The 19718-nt window shown below is 30.6% G+C and overlaps 1 protein-coding gene and 1 long non-coding RNA gene across 6 annotated transcripts in view; both read left to right on the top strand.

Moving 5' to 3' along the window:
• The window catches only part of LOC142223746 (uncharacterized), a 202244-nt gene that overhangs the window by 158846 nt on the left and 23680 nt on the right, over nucleotides 1-19718 (top strand). For 4 of the 5 annotated variants that reach the window (XM_075293583.1, XM_075293587.1, XM_075293588.1 and 1 more), the window contains 4 exons: nucleotides 359-1086; nucleotides 9603-11380; nucleotides 11446-11643; nucleotides 17790-18524. In XM_075293583.1, coding sequence (XP_075149698.1) covers nucleotides 359-1086; nucleotides 9603-11380; nucleotides 11446-11643; nucleotides 17790-18524 — 3439 coding nt within the window. The remainder of the gene's footprint in view (nucleotides 1-358; nucleotides 1087-9602; nucleotides 11381-11445; nucleotides 11644-17789; nucleotides 18525-19718) is intronic. The other variant, XM_075293586.1, reaches the window with a different exon arrangement.
• On the top strand, nucleotides 4531-5104 carry LOC142223747 (uncharacterized). Its single transcript, XR_012718885.1, has 3 exons — nucleotides 4531-4665; nucleotides 4729-4922; nucleotides 5020-5104. It is a non-coding gene; the product is annotated as an uncharacterized LOC142223747 (long non-coding RNA).

Here is a 19718-nt window from a genome sequence, read left to right as displayed (position 1 = left end):
TAAGATTCGGCCTGGCCGAACTTACGGGTGTATATACTTGTTTAAAATTAACCTAACCTAATTAACTTTAATGGCTTGAATTACCAATTTAAAAATTTTCAATTCAATTATCAATCTTTTGCATATAACCCTCGTAACTATTGAACTGAATCACTAAAGAAAACAAAGCTGTAAACTGTATTAGAAATGAAACCCAATCAATCATTTAGGCTATAAAAAGAAACATAAAAAAGTTTAAATAACATTTAACATTATAACTTTTCACAATTGTGACACCAATAGCTGACTCGTCTAAGACACTCACTAATGTCTTTCATGTCTATTTTCTTTCTTTTGTTTTTTTTGTGGGCCATTGCAGAAAAGCAGTTCCAGTATATCAAATAGTTCGAATAATTCGACAACAACGTCTGCAACAACATCCACGAATACTGTGAATATAAATTCGTCAATGAACACCCACCACCACCGCCATCAGCAACAGCAAAAGTCAGTGAATAAAAACCTAAGCCTACATGCAATCGTTGGCAGCACAACGGCCAATGATCATATGACAAAGGCAACAGCATCATCGACACCATCACCAACACCATCACCAACGACAACGACCACAAAACCATCTTGGCAACAACCTACCTTATTTAGGCAAAACAGCAATCGATTCAGTCCCATACAACTGGCAACACAGAGTAACAAACCCAACAGTTCCAGTCACAGTCGTTTAATGAAATCCCGCGTAGGTGACAACAATTGCTGTGGCAGCAGCAGTGATGAATCTCGTTCGTATACGGATAATCGTAATCATCATCCTCTGCAGCAGCAGCACCAGCAACGACATTCGCCGACAACGTTCCAATTGAGTCAACAGAACGATCGATTGACACCAACGCAATCCACAATAACCCCACTAAGACAACATCATCAGCCGCATCATCATCATCATTACCATCACAACCAACATCGTACCGATTTGGAAAGTTTCCGGCATTATAGCAACAATATCAGCGATACATATATTGGCATGGATGCTGAGACAGCCGCTACTACTGCTGCTGCCGGTGATGCCGATATCAACCATGATGGTTTACGGTAAGATTTATTCCAAGCTCATCAAATGCTCTGTATATTTAGCTTCTTAATTATTTCTTTCGAACATTTTCTTTCCCTCTGACGTTTAACGAACATCATAACTACCCTCAAAGCTACTCTCTTTCGCTCACACTAGCAACATTTTTGTTCAATAATACCACACATTGGCTTAATGAATACAGTGTCTCGTTTGCTTATATTTTTTTACCGCGGCTGATTGTTTTTTTTTCATCTCTCGAATTTGTATACATTTGCAATGGGGGACCAATTAACAATTGGCATTTCACAATTTATTTGAGTTTTAATTGTGTTTTCGAGAGGTTCGGTAAGATGGATCATTGATGAAACGTAATGGTGAAATAAATTTGAGATTGTCTTATAAGTGAAAATTAAAGAAATTTTCTGCCCATTAGAACATATGCCATACAAAAAACCAGTGATATCATTTGAAAAAAAAAAAACACAATAATTATCTAAAATATGGTCTATAAAAATCAAAAACAAAAATATTAAGAAACAAACTTAATGCGTTTACAACGTTCTCTACAAAATCTCTAATGAATTTTAGTAAAAACAAAAGATTTAAGAAACAAACTCATTGCATTTGCAAAAAACCAAATCCATTAAAGTGACAATGCACAAAGTTAAGGTCTCTATGTAATATGAACAAATGAGTCATTAGATTTGCCATGCAAATAAAAAAAACAAAAGATTTAAGACACAAACTTGAAATGTAAAAAAAAAAAATTTACTATAACCGGACACTGGTCAAACTAATCAAGTTGGTTTTCAGTGTCATTACATGGATAAACACGTTTAATAAAATAGAAAATACCTACGAAAATTACTCAAAGAAACATCGTTAATTTTTAATCGTGATAAATTAAATGTTGTTCTATCACAAATAAAATTTTAATCTGCAAAATTTTCATTCAACTGTGATATTATTTTGAAAATTGCATAACAAAATATTGATTTCATGATGGCTTGATATAAAAATTTCTTACGCAATTCCATACAGTTAAAAAAAATTGTGTTAAGATGGTCTAGATCGAATTTAGCATACCCTCCACCATAAAGTTAAATGGAAAAATTCTATATATAAAAAACAAAAAAAAAATTATGTGTAGATAAATTAAAAATAAAGATATGAACGAAGGCGTGAAAAAATTAAAATCTGTTTTTTTAGCGGATCGAAATAAAGTCTGAAAATGTTAAATCGTGCGATTGGTGTTTATAGCAGGACAGTGGAGTCGGAGTCGGAGTCGGAGCCGGAGTCGGAGTCTGAAGATTTTGCTGGAATCGGAGTCGTATAAATTTTGCTCGACTCCGGCGAAACAAAATTTGAAAAACACTTCACATCTTTGTAACAAAAGAAATATTTGGACAAATTAGATTCGATTGGGGTTTTTAATCGAATAACGAAAAACGAAGTACTACATTTCAGGCTATTCAAAGTGTATTTATATGGGTGAAATTTCACGGTGATATAAAGAGTAGGTTAGGTTAGGTGGCAGCCCGATGTATCAGGCTCACTTAGACTATTCAGTCCATTGTGATACCACATTGGTGAACTTCTCTCTTATCACTGAGTGCTGCCCGATTGCATGTTAAGCTCAATGACAAGGGACCTCCTTTTTATAGCCGAGTCCGAACGGCGTTCCACATTGCAGTGAAACCACTTAGAGAAGCTTTGAAACCCTCAGAAATGTCACCAGCATTACTAAGGTGGGATAATCCACCGCTGAAAAACTTTTTGGTGTTCGGTCGAAGCAGGAATCGAACCCACGACCTTATGTATGCAAGGTGGGCATGCTAACCATTGCTCCACGGTAGCTCCCGTAGCACCTACATATAAACCCATTTCCAATTTGTTTTAAGAAATTTTTCCCAGTCTTCATAAGATTTGTCAGAAATTTTAAGTCGGCCCAGATTTTGTATATGGAGATAATTTTTTGAGAAATCTCCATATACACCCAATGTCCTTGGAAGCTGTAATTTTAAATTAAACCTCTGCCAACGTGTCATCTGAGGCGGACTTTTGGGAGTAAGTTTGTTTCATCAATGTCACTCGAAATTCTTTACATTAAATTAATGGCCTCTAATGTCCATAACTGATATACCATTTATGAATCGATGTTTCACCATTTTACTTCTATAGAAACAATATTCGTAACTGTCCAGCTATTCCTGTCATCTGTTGTATGGTTGTGGTTATTTAAAATTCCGCCCGTCCTAATTTATGACAGTTTATGTTTGTTTTATATATCCGACACATTAAATTTTTTAACATCTAAACTTTCTATCTGATTAGCCCGACATTTTGATTTTTGTGTATTTTTCTTTTCTATATTGAATTATATTTTATAAAAAGGCCTACATAGACCAATACCACGATTTTACTTCTTAAACATCTGGAAGCCTAATTATTTTTTGAAATTTTGAAATTTTTATAAATTCATATTCTGGAGATTGTTGTTATCTACCAATATTTTGATGTGGTCTCTATATAGTTTTGTGTCGTATTTGAATTTATTGGCCTGAAAATAAACTCTAGAGTTCTTTACATTCCTAAAATGCTGAGATTTGTCATCGAGTCGTATCAAATATTAAAATTAGAGTTCTTTTGGACATATAAACACATATGGCCTTAAAATTACAATTGAAATACTATTAAAATGAGATTTAGATACACCCACTGGAGTCGACTCCGGATTCGGAGTGGAGTCCAATAAGAAATGCTGGAGTCGGAGCCGGAGTAGAGCAAAATTGACTCGAATCCACAGCCCTAGTTTATAGGGCATACATCAATATTACTCTGAGATAAAAGGCTTTCAAATATCTCAGTATGGGTCCTAAAAAACATCAAACTCTAATTTCTGATCAATTCGATAACAATTGCAGCTTCTAAATGTCAAATAATTTAAAATCTGTTAGTTTCCCTATATTCATAGGAGCCAAATAAAATAATGACTGCCAAATAAATCATAAAAAAAAATATTTCTTCATTACCCTAAAACAATTGTCATATTCCAAACTCAAAAAAGTGCATGAAAATTAGGAACTCCACACATTTCCTCCTACACACAGAGAAGAGAATGGTTGGAATTCGGTTGTTCTTATGAACATTCCATATTTAGAAATAAATATTAGTTGTTTATACCAATTTTCTGTATTTACATATATTTATTCATAGCTGTAACCATTTGATGAGATTTTCAACAGATTTTCTGTTGTGCCACATTATAAATGGTTGTAGTAACCAAATTTACCTCCTTTGAATAATTTTGATTTGTATTGGTTGATACGACCATCCGTAAGGAAAATTTTTAACTATCATTTAGTAACCACCATTGTCATATAATATTCATAGCCGAATATCATTTAAAATATTTATAAAATGTCATTTGTTTTTTTTTTGTTTTTTGGAAGAAGAATAAAGAATTATTTCAAAATTTTAAATAGAGGCAACAATAACAAAAACATAAAATTTTATCATCTCTTCGTTATAAATGGGATCACAGTACAGCATGAATGGTATCAGAAATGTATTCTCGGGGCAAAAAATTCAAAACAATGGTTTGTATTGCAAAAAAAATTTTTTTAGAGGACTCAAATTAACTCAAAAATCTTAATATCTAGCATGTATCAAAAATAATCGTGGAGGTTGAGGAGGTTCCCGAAAACATTTATGATTTATAATTAGATGTGTAGGTATATTTGAGACATTTTTACAATTTTACAAATGGGCTGGACTTCTCCAAGACATTTGGCGAATTGTGAATTTATGTTCACAATTATTTGCAATCTGCTAGTAACCGATTTTCACCATTAAGGTAAGGCCCGTCCGATGTTCTATCGTATTTAGTTGATTTCAACACGATCATAACATATACCACTCAATTTATTAATCAATTTTTATTTTATTTTTAGTAACGATTTCTTGCCGTATAGAATGATTTCGCCAATTCAGGGCAGAGGATACATGAGTTGATTTAGTGCAATTTTCATCTTCCGATGTCACCTACTTTGTATTTAGATTTATTATTTATATAAATATATTTTAAAAAAATAATATATAATATTTAACTGGGACGAAATTGGTTTTTAATTCGGTCATTAGTATTATCAAAGTTGGGCAACACAACCGAATGATGAAGGTGGCAACAACCAATGTCGTCGGCAGACCCAACCAACACTATATGAGATATTGGTTGTGTCAACCGAATCAGTCGGGTGAAACAACTGCCAACTGGTAGTTGCTACAACTGCCAAAAGGAGGTTGGCAATAAATTCGATTGTCACAACCAATTTGTATTCTCTGTGTAATTACTCGTATTTCCGCCGAAACGAAACAAGGCTTGTCTCCTTAAAGGCAAATAAATATTTGGTATAGTTTTATAGTTGTCGAAGTTGATGTTTTGCAATCTGCAAAATAGACTTATAAATTTTTCTTGATTTTCTTGAAAATTGTGTCAAATCCAAAATCGACAAATCGAATTTTAACGATAAGTCGAATTTGAGTTTAAATGATAATGTGATAACATTTAAAATTCATCAAAATGTCAAAAGCCGTGACGTCAATATAAGAATTTCCAATTATCGTAAAAGTCGAAACTGTTTCAATTGTAAGAGAAACTATTATAAACGGCTGAAAGTTTGGCCAGACCGAATATGGGGGATATATATAACAAGTAAGGATAGTCTAAAGTCAGGCGGGGCCGACTATATTATACCCTGCACCACTTTGTAAGTCCACATTTTCGATACTATATCAAATCCGTGTTGGATGCTATATATAAAGGTTTTTGTCCCAAATTCAGACATTTAAATCTGTCTCCATCTGAACAAAATGTATAATCTATAGACTTAAAATTTATGTCGGCTAATGCCTTGGGATGGTACACTATGTTAGTAAAAAAATATGGGATACATTTTAATCTGAACCAATTTTAAGGCAACTGCGCACAGGTGTATTTATGATTTATCGGTCCATAGATATGTATTAGAAATAAAGGAAAATTTGAGTCACTTTTACAAGTTTTCGACTTAGCAGTGGCATTTTTATAAGGAAAATGTGGGTATGGTTTGGTCATTTTTGCCCAAATCGGAAAAGCATATATATGGAAGCTATATAGAAATCTGAACCGATTTCAACAAAATTTGACATGCATACTTAGTATTTTAATTCTACTCCCTGTGCAAAATTTCACGTAAATCGGACTACAACTTTCAACTCTGTGGTCATATGACGGAAAATCGGGCGAAGGATATATATGGGAGCTATATCTAAATCTGAACCGATTTCAATAAAATTTAGCACACTTGACTACACTACTAATTTTACTCCTAGTGCAATATTTCAACCAAATTGGGCTAAAACTCTGGTTTCTGGGGCCATATAAGTCCATATCGGGCGAAAGATATATATGGGAGCTATTTCTAAATCTGAACCGATTTCAATAAATTTTTGTACACCTGACTATAGTACTTATTGTTCTCCTGGTGTAAAATTTCAAGCAAATTAGGGTAAAACTCTGGCTTCTGGGGCCATATAAGTCCATATCGGGCGAAAGATATATATGGGAGCTATATCTAAATCTGAACCGATTTCAATAAATTTTTGTACACCTGACTACAGTCCTTATTGTTCTCCTGGTGCAAAATTTCAAGCAAATTAGGGTAAAACTCTGGCTTCTGGGGCCATATAAGTCCATATCAGGCGGAAGATATATATGGGAGCTATATGTAAATCTGAACCGATTTTCCACAAACATAACACTTGACTGTACGACCAAGTGTTATGTTTGTGCATAATTTCAAGCAAATCAGGCTAAAACTCTGGCTTCTGGGTCCATTTAAGTGCATATCGGGCGAAAGATATATGTGGGAGCTATATCTAAATCTGAACCGATTTCTTCCAAAATCAATAGAATTCTATTCTGATCCAAAACAGGAACTTGTGCCAAATTTGAAGGCGATTGGACTTAAACTGCGACGTAGACTTTGACCACAAAAATGTGTTCACAGACAGACGGACGGACAGACAGACAAACGGACATGGTTAGATCGACTCAGGGACCCACCCTGAGCATTATTGCCAAAGACACCATGTGTCTATCTCGTCTCCTTCTGGGTGTTGCAAACATATGCACTAACTTATAATACCCTGTTCCACAGTGTGGCGCAGCGTATAATTATGAACCGATATGGACCAATTTTTGCATGGTTGTTAGAGACCGTATAATTACACCACGTACCAACCGGATGGAATGAATTGTGCTCCTGCAAGAGGCTCCGGAATTCACATTTGGCGATCGGTTTATATGGGGGCTATATAATTATGGACCGATATGGACCAATTTTTGCATGGTTATTAGAGACCATATACTAACACCACGTACCAAATTTCAACCCGATCGGATGAATTTTGCTCCTGCAAGAGGCTCCGGAGTTCACATCTGGGGACTGTTTATATGGGGGATATATATAATTATGGACCGAAATGGACCAATTTTTGCATGGTTGTTAGAGACCGTATACTAACACCACGTACCAAATTTCAACCGGACCGGATGGAATTTGCTTCTCTAGGCTCCGCAATCCAAATATGGAGGTCGATTTATATGGGGGCTATACGTAAAAGTGGTCCGATATGCCCCATTTGCAATACCATCCGACCTAAATCAATAACAACCACTTGTGCCAAGTTTCGATAGCTTAATTCGTTCGGAAGTTATCGCGATTTCAACAGACGGACGGACGGACGTTGCTAGATCGACTCAGAGTTTCACCACCACCCAGAATATATGCTTTATAGGGTGTTAGAGCAATACGTCGATGTATTACAAACGGAATTACAAAGTTAATATACCCGCCATCCTATAGTAGAGGGTATGAAAAATGATGGAATTTTTATTTTAATTTTTAACTAAAAATGTATTTCAAACAATAAATTTTTTAATCAAACTAACGGCCATTTTCATGTAGCTCCGTTAGGCTTTAACTGCCAGTTAACAGAAAGAACAAATGGAAATATCTTTTCTCCGGTTAACTTTAACTGAAAATTTTTCAGCAGTTAAGTTTCTAACTCGTATATGGATTATATATGTTACACAAGATGACAGATATGTAGATATCACGATTTAAAAGTTCGTTAGCTAATGTAGCACTAACGGAGCTTCATGAAAATGGGGTAAGTCAGTTAAGAAAGTAATTGAAAATAGTTAAATTTTAACGAATAAATTTATTGAGTTTTGCAATCAACATCACTTTAATTGAATCAACTAAAAAATTAATTGAAATTGTGTTTGAATCAATTAATTTTTTAATAAATATTTTTTTAATGTTCAATTAAAACTGTGATTGATGCAATCATTTGCGTGATTGAATACATTTCAATTAAAACCCTAATTCGATCAATTAATTTCGTGATTGAATTAGAAATTTTTTTTGTGGCTACGACATTACTATTAAATTAGGGAGCTGATTCTACGCCGAATATAAAAAACGGCTCACTTGACGAAGAACACTTTTTCTCTTTTATCAAGATAATGCCCTGACTCACGGCATCCGCCTGTTCAAAGTCAAACTGTGGAAATTGGGTGGCGAACGGCTACCTCATCGAACTCATCTTCTGAATTTGAATAGGTTCCGGTTTTTTATTTACAAACATAAAAAAACTCACTGTGCATCAACTCGTTAGATAATCGGACACTCTAAGAAGGGAACAATAAATCCAAATCAACTTTATTTAATTCATGAAAATTTCCCCAATTAAATGTTTTGTGTGTTTCAGTTAAATGGGACAAAAATAAAAAAAAGTTGCATAAACATTTTCTAAATTCGTCCATCTTAAAATTTGTATGGCCTTCCAAATACAAAAAAATTCTTTAACAAGTGTGAAAAAAATATTAATTATTTATTTCTAATACATTTTCTTGATTTAGTCGACATGTTTTTTTTTTTCATAGTAGCGTTTGTACTTTAGTTTTGTCAACAATTTCTAAAATTAACCTAATTTTTTCCCCTGGTGGATTATCTTTTTTATGAGTGTATCACAAATGACTTACTATGATAGGCTAACTATAAAAATATATAACAGTTACATTTGACCACATCTTTTATGCTGTAGTTATTTTATCTTCAATTCTGGTAGATTTCTAAAGAATATCAAAAGACTTAGGAAACAAACTCATTTCGAATAGTTCGTTTCTTGAGTTTTTTATCTTGTACAAAGGTTCTTTTCTATTCAGGGGAAGGGGATTTTTTTCTCCAAATTTCCCGATATCCCGACACCCGTGGGACAATGGTAAGCATGCTACGCCATGCATACAAAGGGTCATGGGTTCAATCCCAGTATCGACCAAAAACCAGAAAGTTTTTCAGCGGTGGGAAGTTCACCACTAGTCACAATAGACTAAATAGTCTAAGTGACTTCAAAATAATGGGCTGCCACTTTACCTAACCTACCCCAGTGTTTTTCTAACACCACCTTTATTTTGTCTTTTTTTCAGACTCTCTTCCCGTCATCTGCGAAGACAGCAAATACCCAGAGAAAATTATTCACCATTAGCAATAACAACATCTGCAACGACAACGACCTCATTGCAAAGATCACGATCGATATCGACCGATGATTTAAGTACTGAATGGGATATTAATGGTAATGACAACGAAGAACCTGGCGAGTGGAGACGTGTTAGTAAACTACGAAGATCTTTTCAATCGGCTAGCACCAAGGCCCAGCCTTCGCCCACAAGTGTTAGAAGACCACTGGATTTGCCCCCATGTTCTGTTAGTGTTTCCAAGATACGAGCCGAATTAGAGAACGGTAGACGTTTAAATACGGTAATGAAAAATAATCACGTAGATTTAGCTGCTCTAAGCAGTATTCTCAATGGAAGTGACAAGACCTCACCAAAACCAGAGCGTAGTAGCTTTCTCACTGCGGAGTCTCTTAAAGAGATAAGGGGTAAATTGAAAAAACTTTCCGATGAGTCATTGTACAAAGAAGATTTTCTAATTAGTCAACAAACGGCAAGTGGAGAATTACCCGAACACGATCATATAGAGGTACAAGCACCAACAATTCGAAGAAGTGTAGATCGTTCACCAGATAGATTTAGGGGCTTTGTTCAAAAGGATCTAAGAAGTCCGGTACCCAGTGTAAAACATACTACCAATAGTTTGGAATCTAGATTGAAATACAAAGAAACCAATCCCATTGAATGGCATTTGAGACGTAAATCTTATGGTTTTGAAAAAATGTCACCGCCCGACAAATCTATGCAACGTATGGATGCCTCCACAGATAGTGGTTTAGGCCGATCTGGGGAATTACCAAATTGGTCTCCAACCCAAACAAATGGTGATAATTCAAGGACAGGAGCAGTAGTGGTACGTTTTGGAGAGCGTTCTTCACCATCATCAGCGGTCCAAAGGCGCTATAAACCTCAGAAGTCCTATGAAGAATCGGAAAATTCCCATGAAGAGGATGGAATTACGAATAAACGTCACTCCATTGCTGTGGATGAAAGTAAATATGTAAGTGACAATGGCCGTCAGACAACTCAAGTTAGAGTGAATGGATTTCATGAGTCATCATCTTCGGCATTCAACAACGAGGGTAAATTCTCTATGACTACGGAATATAGCAACACAAGTTCAGCCTTTTCCCAGAGGGGCCAACAGAAGAGAGTGGAATTTTGCAAAACCGAAGTACATTTTGCCACCGAATCGGGTCGAGTGAATATTGTGGAGACCGATAGTAAACCCCCTCCCACTAATAATTTTAGAAGACGTCGTAGCCGTAGCTCCAGTGTGGGACCTCTGCAAAGTTTGGTAAAATCGGCTACTACGGTATCAACCTCCTCCAGCTCCTCTTCGACTTCGGCATCAGCATCAGCAACATCTTCTTCTGTGGCCATGCCTGTTACCTTATTTGGTGATGATAAATTAAGACGTAAAACTATAGCCTCTACCACAGTGGCCTATAGAGCTCCTCTAATGGAGTCCCCCGACCCACTTAAAGATTCCATGAAAAGTGTTACTGTCACAGTACCCGAAACTAGTTATGGTCCTTCGGAAAGTTCTCGTAGTAGTTATGCTTCTACTAGTGGTGTGGATACCACAGATTGTGAAACCGATGAGATGACCTCATTGCGAGGTATACTCAAAAATAAACCTGCCAAACCGAAACCTTATGTTTTAGGAGAAAATATCGATAAACCTGATGATCTATGGGGGGTTCAATTGAAACCGGTCCAAGGAAAACATGAAATAATCACAAGGGGTAATATGAAGTTGTTTGAACGAAACAAAAGTATACTTTTAAAAAATGATTTTTACTATTTTTAGGTCAAAGTGATTCCCCCACCAATATCAGTACTACAACATCAACTACCAGTTTGGCCCAATTGAAATCAGTAGCTGAACGAGTACGTCAAGTGGAACAGCAACAGGATTCAACATCAACCCCAACCAATGGATTTTCTACAAAAATTAATTTGAGTGTAGGTCGTAGCTTATCGCCCAACAAAAATTGGGAAGAAAATGGTAAGTCTGAATATATTTCACAGAGGCTGAAAAGACCTCCCAAATCAAATCAAGTTGTAAACATGTCTTCTCTTTTGTACTTTTACTGCATATGTTTGCCTGTTTGTACAATTGTATATGGTAGTTTTGTACTATTTTGGCTTATATTTAATCTTAGTGATGTCTATATATATTCGTTGTTGTTGTTTTCTTCTCTTCTTATGGGATGATCTACTTTTTTTATGGGTATTTAATTTATTTGTTTTTGTTTTTTGTGCTAAATTAAAATAATATTTAATTTTTTTTTGTTTTTATATATAGTGTTTAGTTTTTATTGCCTGTGTTTATCTGTTGTGTGTATTTTGTTGTTGAAACTAATTGGAAGAAGCTCTCTTAACACCCAAGTAGAAAACAAAAATAGTAAAGCTAAATTTAACAGTGGGCTTTATTTTCTTATATCTGTGGTGCTATTCAATTGATTGCTAATTAGAAATTATTGTACTAAAAATTAAAACAAAAAACTAAAAAATTACAATTACAATTAATTTAATTAATTTAATTAATTAAAGCGCGCTAATTTGAAGCCATTAATAGAAACTCCCAAAAATAAAAACAAAACTTGCATGCTTCTATCATAGGATGACTTCATAATGCTATATGCAATTAATTGAAATATTTGAAAATGGATGTCGTGAAATTCTGAGCCCATATTGCCATGTTCAGCGGTCCAAAACGTATTATACCCCGATCACCATCCTATGGCAGTGGCCATAATTAAAAAAAGACTCCCAAGAGTCAATTAATATCAGATTTCCTTTTTGAGAATTAATATCTCAGATTCCTTGACGAATAATGGGTTCCACTGCAATTGTCACTATGCCCATGCCCTCGTCGGTCTACTGCGATAGCTTGCATAGCTTTACTCTGTCGCATTTGACAGTTTGGTTATTAAGGAAATCTGTTCCACGGTTGCCACAGTTGGTAGAATTATACCAAACATGGTAGATTTTTTACTGTTTCGTAGATTGGTAGAATTCTTGATGTTTTGCAAGACGTACTTCACAAACTTTTATAGAAATATTTTTTTATAAAAAATTTATGGCAAATTTTATATGGAATAAAATTTTGAATGTGAAAAAAATGTAGACAAAATTTTCTATAGAAATTAAATTTTAACAAAATTTTCTATAGAAATAAAATTTTTACAAAATGTTCTAAAGAAATAAAATTTTGACAAAATTTTCTAAAGAAATAAAATTTTGACAAAATTTTCTATAGAAATAAAATTTTGACAAAATTTTCTATAGAAACAAAATTATGACAAAATTTTCTACAGAAATAAAATTTTCACAAAATTTTCCATAGAAATAAAATTTTGACAAAATTGTCTATAGAACTGAAATTTTGACAAAATTTTCTATAGAAATAAAAATTTCACAAAATTTTCTATAGATATACAAATTTCACAAAATGTTCTCTGGAAATAAAATTTTGAAAAATTTTGAAAAAAATTGTCTATAGAAATAAAATTTTGACAAAATTGCCTATAGAAATAAAATTTTGACAAAATTGTCTATAGTAATAAAATCTTTACATAATTTTCTATAGAAATAAAATTTTGACAAAATTTTCTCTAGAAATAAAATTTTGAAAAATTTTGACAAAAATGTCTATAGAAATAAAATTTTGACAAAATGTTCTATAAAAATGAAATTTTGAAAAAATTTTCTATAGTAATAAAATTTTTACAAAATTGTCTATAGATATAAAATTTTGACAAAATTTTCTACAGAAATACCAATTTGACAAAATTTTCTATAGAAATAAAATATTGAAAAAATTTTCCACAGAAATACAATTTTAACAAAATTTTCTATAGAAATAAAATATTGAAAAAATTTTCTACAGAAATACAATTTTGACAAAGTTTTCTATAGAAATAAAATTTTTGACAAAATTTTTCTACAAAAACACAATTTTCTTCAGAAATAGAATTTGGCAAAATTTTCTATAGAAATAAAATTTTGACAAAATTTTCTATAGAAATAAAATTTTGACAAAATTTTCTATAGGAATAAAATTTTGAAAAAATTTTCTATAGTAATAAAATTTTGAAAAATTGTCTACAGAAATAAAATTTTGACAAAATTGCCTACAGAAATAAAATTTTGACAAAATTGTCTATAGTAATAAAATTTTTACATAATTTTCTATAGAAATAAAATTTTGACAAAATTTTCTATAGTAATAAAATTTTTACAAAATTGTCTATAGGTATAAAATTTTGACAAAATTTTCTACAGAAATACCAATTTGACAAAATTTTCTATAGAAATAAAATATTGAAAAAATTTTCCACAGAAATACAATTTTAACAAAATTTTCTATAGAAATAAAATATTGAAAAAATTTTCTACAGAAATACAATTTTGACAAAGTTTTCTATCGAAATAAAATTTTTGACAAAATTTTTCTACAAAAACACAATTTTGACACAATTTTCTTCAGAAATAGAATTTGGCAAAATTTTCTATAGAAATAAAATTTTGACAAAATTTTCTGTAGAAATAAAATTTTGACAAAATTTTCTATAGAAATAAAATTTTGACAAAATTTTCTGTAGAAATAAAATATTGAAAAAATGTTCTACTTAAATACAATTTTAACGAAATTTTCTATATTATATATAGAAATACAGTTTTGACAAAATTTTATGCAGAAATAAAATATTGAAAAAATTTTCTATAAAAATAAAATATTGACAAAATTTTCTATAGAAATAAAATTTTGACACATTTTCTGTACACCCAAAGAAATTTGTTAGTAGGGACAGCAGAAAAGTCTGCTGAAAAAGGGACAGCAGTCACTGTTTGCTGAAATAGCCAACATTTCCTGCTATTTTTGAAGCTCGATTAAACTAAAACATGTTTTATTTTGGCTAAGACAAATAAAAATGTCAACTTAGGAGCTATCCTAACATAATTAAAACAATATTTTATGAATATCTATAGTATTTGACCAAAAATCTGAATATTTATCAAATTGAGGCATAACAGCAAACAAAATGTTTGCTGATCGTATTTAGGAGCTTGTAAGTATATTACAGTGCAAAAATATACCAAAAACTACTTTTGGTTCTTAAATATGCTTTGGGGAAAAATTTATAACCTACAAATTTTATAAATTGTTGTTCATTTGGCCCTGAAGTACAAACATATAACAGCAGACATCGACTGCTGTTTTTAGCAGACTTTTTTCTATGAGTGTAGAAATAAAATTTAGACAAAAATTTCTATAGAAATAAAATTTTGACAAAATTACAATAGAAATAAAAATTAGACAAAATTTTCTACTGAAATAAAATTTTGAAAAAATTTTCTATGGTAATAAAATTTTTACAAAATTGTCTATAGATATAAAATTTTGACAAAATTTTCTACAGAAATACAATTTTGACAAAATTTCCTATAGAAATAAAATATTGAAAAAACAGAAAAACAATTTTGACAAAATTTTCTATAGAAATAAAATATTGAAAAAATTTTCTACAGAAATAAAATTTTAACAAAATTTTCTATAGAAAAAAAATGTTGGCAAAATTTTCTATAGAAATAAAATATTGAAAAAAATTTCTACAGAAATAAAATTTTGACAAAATTTTCTCTAATATATATATAAATACAGTTTTGACAAAATTTTTGTAGAAATAAAATATTGAAAAAATTTTCTATAAAAATAAAATGTTGACAAAATTTTCTATAGAAATAAAATTTTGACAAAAGTTTCTATAAAAATAAAATTTGACATAATTTTCTATAGAAATAAAATTTTGGCAAAATTTTCTGTAGAAATAAAATATTGACAAAATTTTCTATAGATATAAAATTTTGAAAAAATTTTCTATAGATATAAAATTTTGACAAAATTTTCTATAGAAATAAAATTTTGACAAAATTGTCTATAGAAATAAAATTTTGACAAAATTGTCTATAGAAATAAAATTTTGACAAAATTTTCTATAGAAATAAAATTTTGACAAAATTGTCTATAGAAATAAAAGTTTGACAAAATTGAAATAAAATTTTCTATAGAAATAAAATTTTGGCAAAATTTTCTATAGAAATAAAATTTTGACAAAATTGTCTATAGAAATAAAATTTTGACAAAATTGTCTATAGAAATAAAATTTTGACAAAATTGTCTATAGAAATAAAATTTTGACAAAATTGTCTATAGAAATAAAATTTTGACAAAATTTTCTATAGAAATAAAATTTTGACAAAATTGTCTATAGAACTAAAATTTTTACAAAATTTTCTATAGAAATAAAATTTTGACAAATTGTCTATAGATATAAAATTTTGACAAATTTTTCCATAGATATAAAATTTTACAAAATTTTCTTTAGAAATAAAATTTGACAAAAATTTTTATAGAAATAAAATTTTACAAAATTTTCTTTAAAAATAAAATTTGACAAAAATTCCTATAGAAATAAAATTTTCTATAGAAATAAAATTTTGGCAAAATTTTCTATAAAAATAAAATTTTGACAAAATTGTCTATAGAAATAAAATTTTGACTAAATTTTCTATAGAACTAACATTTTTACAAAATTTTCTATAGAAATAAAATTTTGACAAATTGTCTATAGATATAAAATTTTGACAAATTTTTCCATAGATATAAAATTTTACAAAATTTTCTTTAGAAATAAAATTTGACAAAAATTTTTATAGAAATAAAATTTTACAAAATTTTCTTTAAAAATAAAATTTGACAAAAATTCCTATAGAAATAAAATTTTCTATAAAAATAAAATTTTTGCAAAATTTTCTATAGAAATAAAATTTTGGCCAACTTTTCTATAGAAATAAAATTTTGACAAAATTTTCTATAGAAACAAAACTGTGACAAAATTTTCTATTGAAATAAAATTGTGACAAATTTTTCTATAGTAATAACTCTTTTATAAAATATTCTATAGCAAACAAAAAAATTGAAAGAATTGTCCATAGTAATAAAATTAAAAAAAAAATTGTCTATAGAAATACAATTTTGACAAAAAAGGCTAGAAACAATCGTTGCATTGCTTGTTATAAATTCGGGTATTTCATTTCGATGCCTTCATTCCAAAGAACGCTAAGTCTAAAAGGTGAATTTTATAGGAAACAAGTTCAAAGTTTTCTTTTTGGAATTTTTCAAAAAACGTATAAGATATAAATTCACTTTTTTCGTTCTTAAAATCATGTTTATTGTAGATTTTTTTTTAGTATTTTAGTATGTACGAATGAGGACATCGATTTGTCGAGAATCTCGTTCAGGAGGCTCTCTTTTCATTGGGCGTCCACTGCTTTTGCTGTTCTAATCCGCTTATTTTCGGCGACCTTCTTCCTGATCTTTGATAACCTTACGAGCGATCGAATAACTAGTTTGTATTACCCAGCAAAGCATGTTCGAAATTTTTTGAAATCAATTTTTTAAAAAAGAGTGTGATCGTAAAATCTCATACCATTCTACACTGAAAAAAATATTGTCGTGAGGTCAAAGGTTTCATGTCCTGAAAATACGAATGCGAATTTTGCCATAAAATACACATATCTCTGATTTAAAGATTGTAGTATTTCAAACTCCCACTACGCATGACTTATAAAATATTAGACATATTTTGCCAACTTTCAAACCTCTCTGCTTGAATATCGCTTTTTTCTGTTGTATGCTTAAATTTGTTATGGATAAACTAAAAATTATTTCTGTTTTATCTATAATTCTAATATTTAATGAACAATCTTAATTCTTATTTCACTAATTCTAAACTAAACTTCTCTCTTTCTTCTTAACTTTATACTTTAATTAAACCAAAAAAAAACATATTCTTTCAACTTAAAAAAAATTAAAACAAAAAGCTTTGAAGGCCGTAAAAGTACGTAGATCTCTCTACTATTTTGCCAACTAAAAGTAACAGAAAAATATTATTAATAAAAAAATTAAAAAAACACAAACTTTTAACGCAATCAAATATTGAAACTTCAATATGACCTAATATTGAAAGATAAAAATAATCAAAGTAATTGACACGATAATCAGTATCTAAAACAAAAATAAACCAAAATAATTGCAATCGTTTCGAAATCAAACAAATCCATGAAATCTTGCTACCTAAACAGGTCTCCAGCAAGGCCAATGGAGGCCCAATACCCAAGAACTTTTGCTGCAAGATCTTAAAGATCATCAGCGTATTCTAGATGAGGGTCTTAAATCAACAACATTGATTATCAAAACGATGCGTTCGGCTACCGAATTCGATGAGGCCATGAGACGTTTGAGTATAGCATCGATTGAGGCCAATGCCTTGGTACCGGCTACAGTGTTTTTGCGTTCGCTGAGTAATCAGGAGACTACATCAACAAATCTTGCCTCCTTAAATCAGTCCAATGAAGCACTACAACTTTACAAATCTACTAGTTTCTCGTCGAATTCCTCTTGGTCCACCTTCGATTCACGTCGTTATTCCAATGACTCTAGGAAAACGTCTACTGATTCTGGAGCTTCTTTTGCCCGCCGCAATAGTTCGGGACCTCGCCTTAGCTTTTTAGGTAATGAACAAATCCCGGTGAGTCAACAATTACAACGTTTGCGTCTTATCTATGATGCTGCTACCATTTCTCAAGAGGATGAGGATAGTGCCGATGAAGAGGTTAAAAGATATTTCCGTGGTCATGGTGATAGTGATAGTGGTGGTGGTACTCAAGAAAGTTCTTCATATGAAGATGATTACAATTTGGAACATTCGAGCAGTTGGAGTCGCCTTAAGGCTAAGAAGACCATATGGAAAATTGATACCGACAATGATGTGGAGACAAAACCTGCAGCACGTGACTTGAAACCTTTGGAGAAAACAGGTAAATCTCAATGGATGGAGAGATTAGTTCTTGGGGTTAGAAAAGTAGATCATCTTGTAAGCTAAGGTCAATAATTAATTTTTAGGCAATAATAAGGCTTGAAGGGATTTTTTAATTAAAATTCTTTATATTCCAAGTCAACACATTAATCAGATTAACATGAAAATTTAATATCTGGCTTAGTTGTTTTGCTAAAAGTTTCAAAAATTTATTTCGAATAATTGGCAAAATCATTCATATCGTTGCGATAAAAGTAGCGAACAGTTTTAAGACTAGTAAGAAAATCACGTTTGTCCATGAAAAGTTGTTATACTCTTTTTTACATGAAAGAGGGGAATAATTGTGTAAACTTTGTGTGTTGAGTTTTTTTTTTTCAACGACATAATTTCTGTAGAAAATTTTATTTCTATAGAAAATTTTGTCAAAATGTTAGTTCTATAGAAAATTTTTGTCAGAATTTTATTTCTATAGAAAATTTTGTCAACATTTTATTTCCAAAAAAAATTTTGTCATAATTTTATTTCTACAGAAATTTTTGTCAAAATTGTATTTCCACAGAAAATTTTGTGAAAATTTTGTCAAGATTTTATTTCTATAGAAAACTTTGTCAAAATTTTATTTCTATAGAAAACTTTGTCAAAATTTTATTTTTATAGAAAATTTTGTCAACATTTTATTTCTATAGAAAATTTTGTCAAAATTTTATTTCTATAGAAAATTTTGTCAAAATTTTATTTCTATAGAAAATTTTGTCAATATTTTATTTCTACAGAAAATTTTGCCAAAATTTTATCTCCATAAAAATTTTTGTCAACATTTTATTTCTATAGAAAATTTTGTCAAAAATTTCTTTCTATAGAAAATTTTGTCGAAATTTTATTTTTATAGAAAATGTTGTCGAAATTTTATTTCTATAGAATATTTTGTCAAAATTGTATTTCTATAAAAAATATTGTCAAAACTTTGTTTCTATAGAAAATGTTGCCAAGGTATTATTTCTATATAAAATTTTGTCAAAATTTTATTACTATAGAAAATCTTGTCAAAATTTTATTTCTATAAAAAATTTTGTCAAAATTTTATTTTTATTTTATCAAAATTTTATTTCTATAGAAAATTTTGTCAAAATTTTATTTCCATAGAAAATTTTGTCAAAAGTTTTTTTCTATAGAAAATTTTGTCGAAATTTTATTC

This window comes from Haematobia irritans, chromosome 2 (genome assembly GCF_050003625.1).
Source record: "Haematobia irritans isolate KBUSLIRL chromosome 2, ASM5000362v1, whole genome shotgun sequence".
Classification (NCBI taxonomy): Eukaryota; Metazoa; Arthropoda; class Insecta; order Diptera; family Muscidae; genus Haematobia; species Haematobia irritans.
Note: the sequence above shows the minus strand (reverse complement) of the source record. Positions and strands in the feature narration are given on the sequence as shown.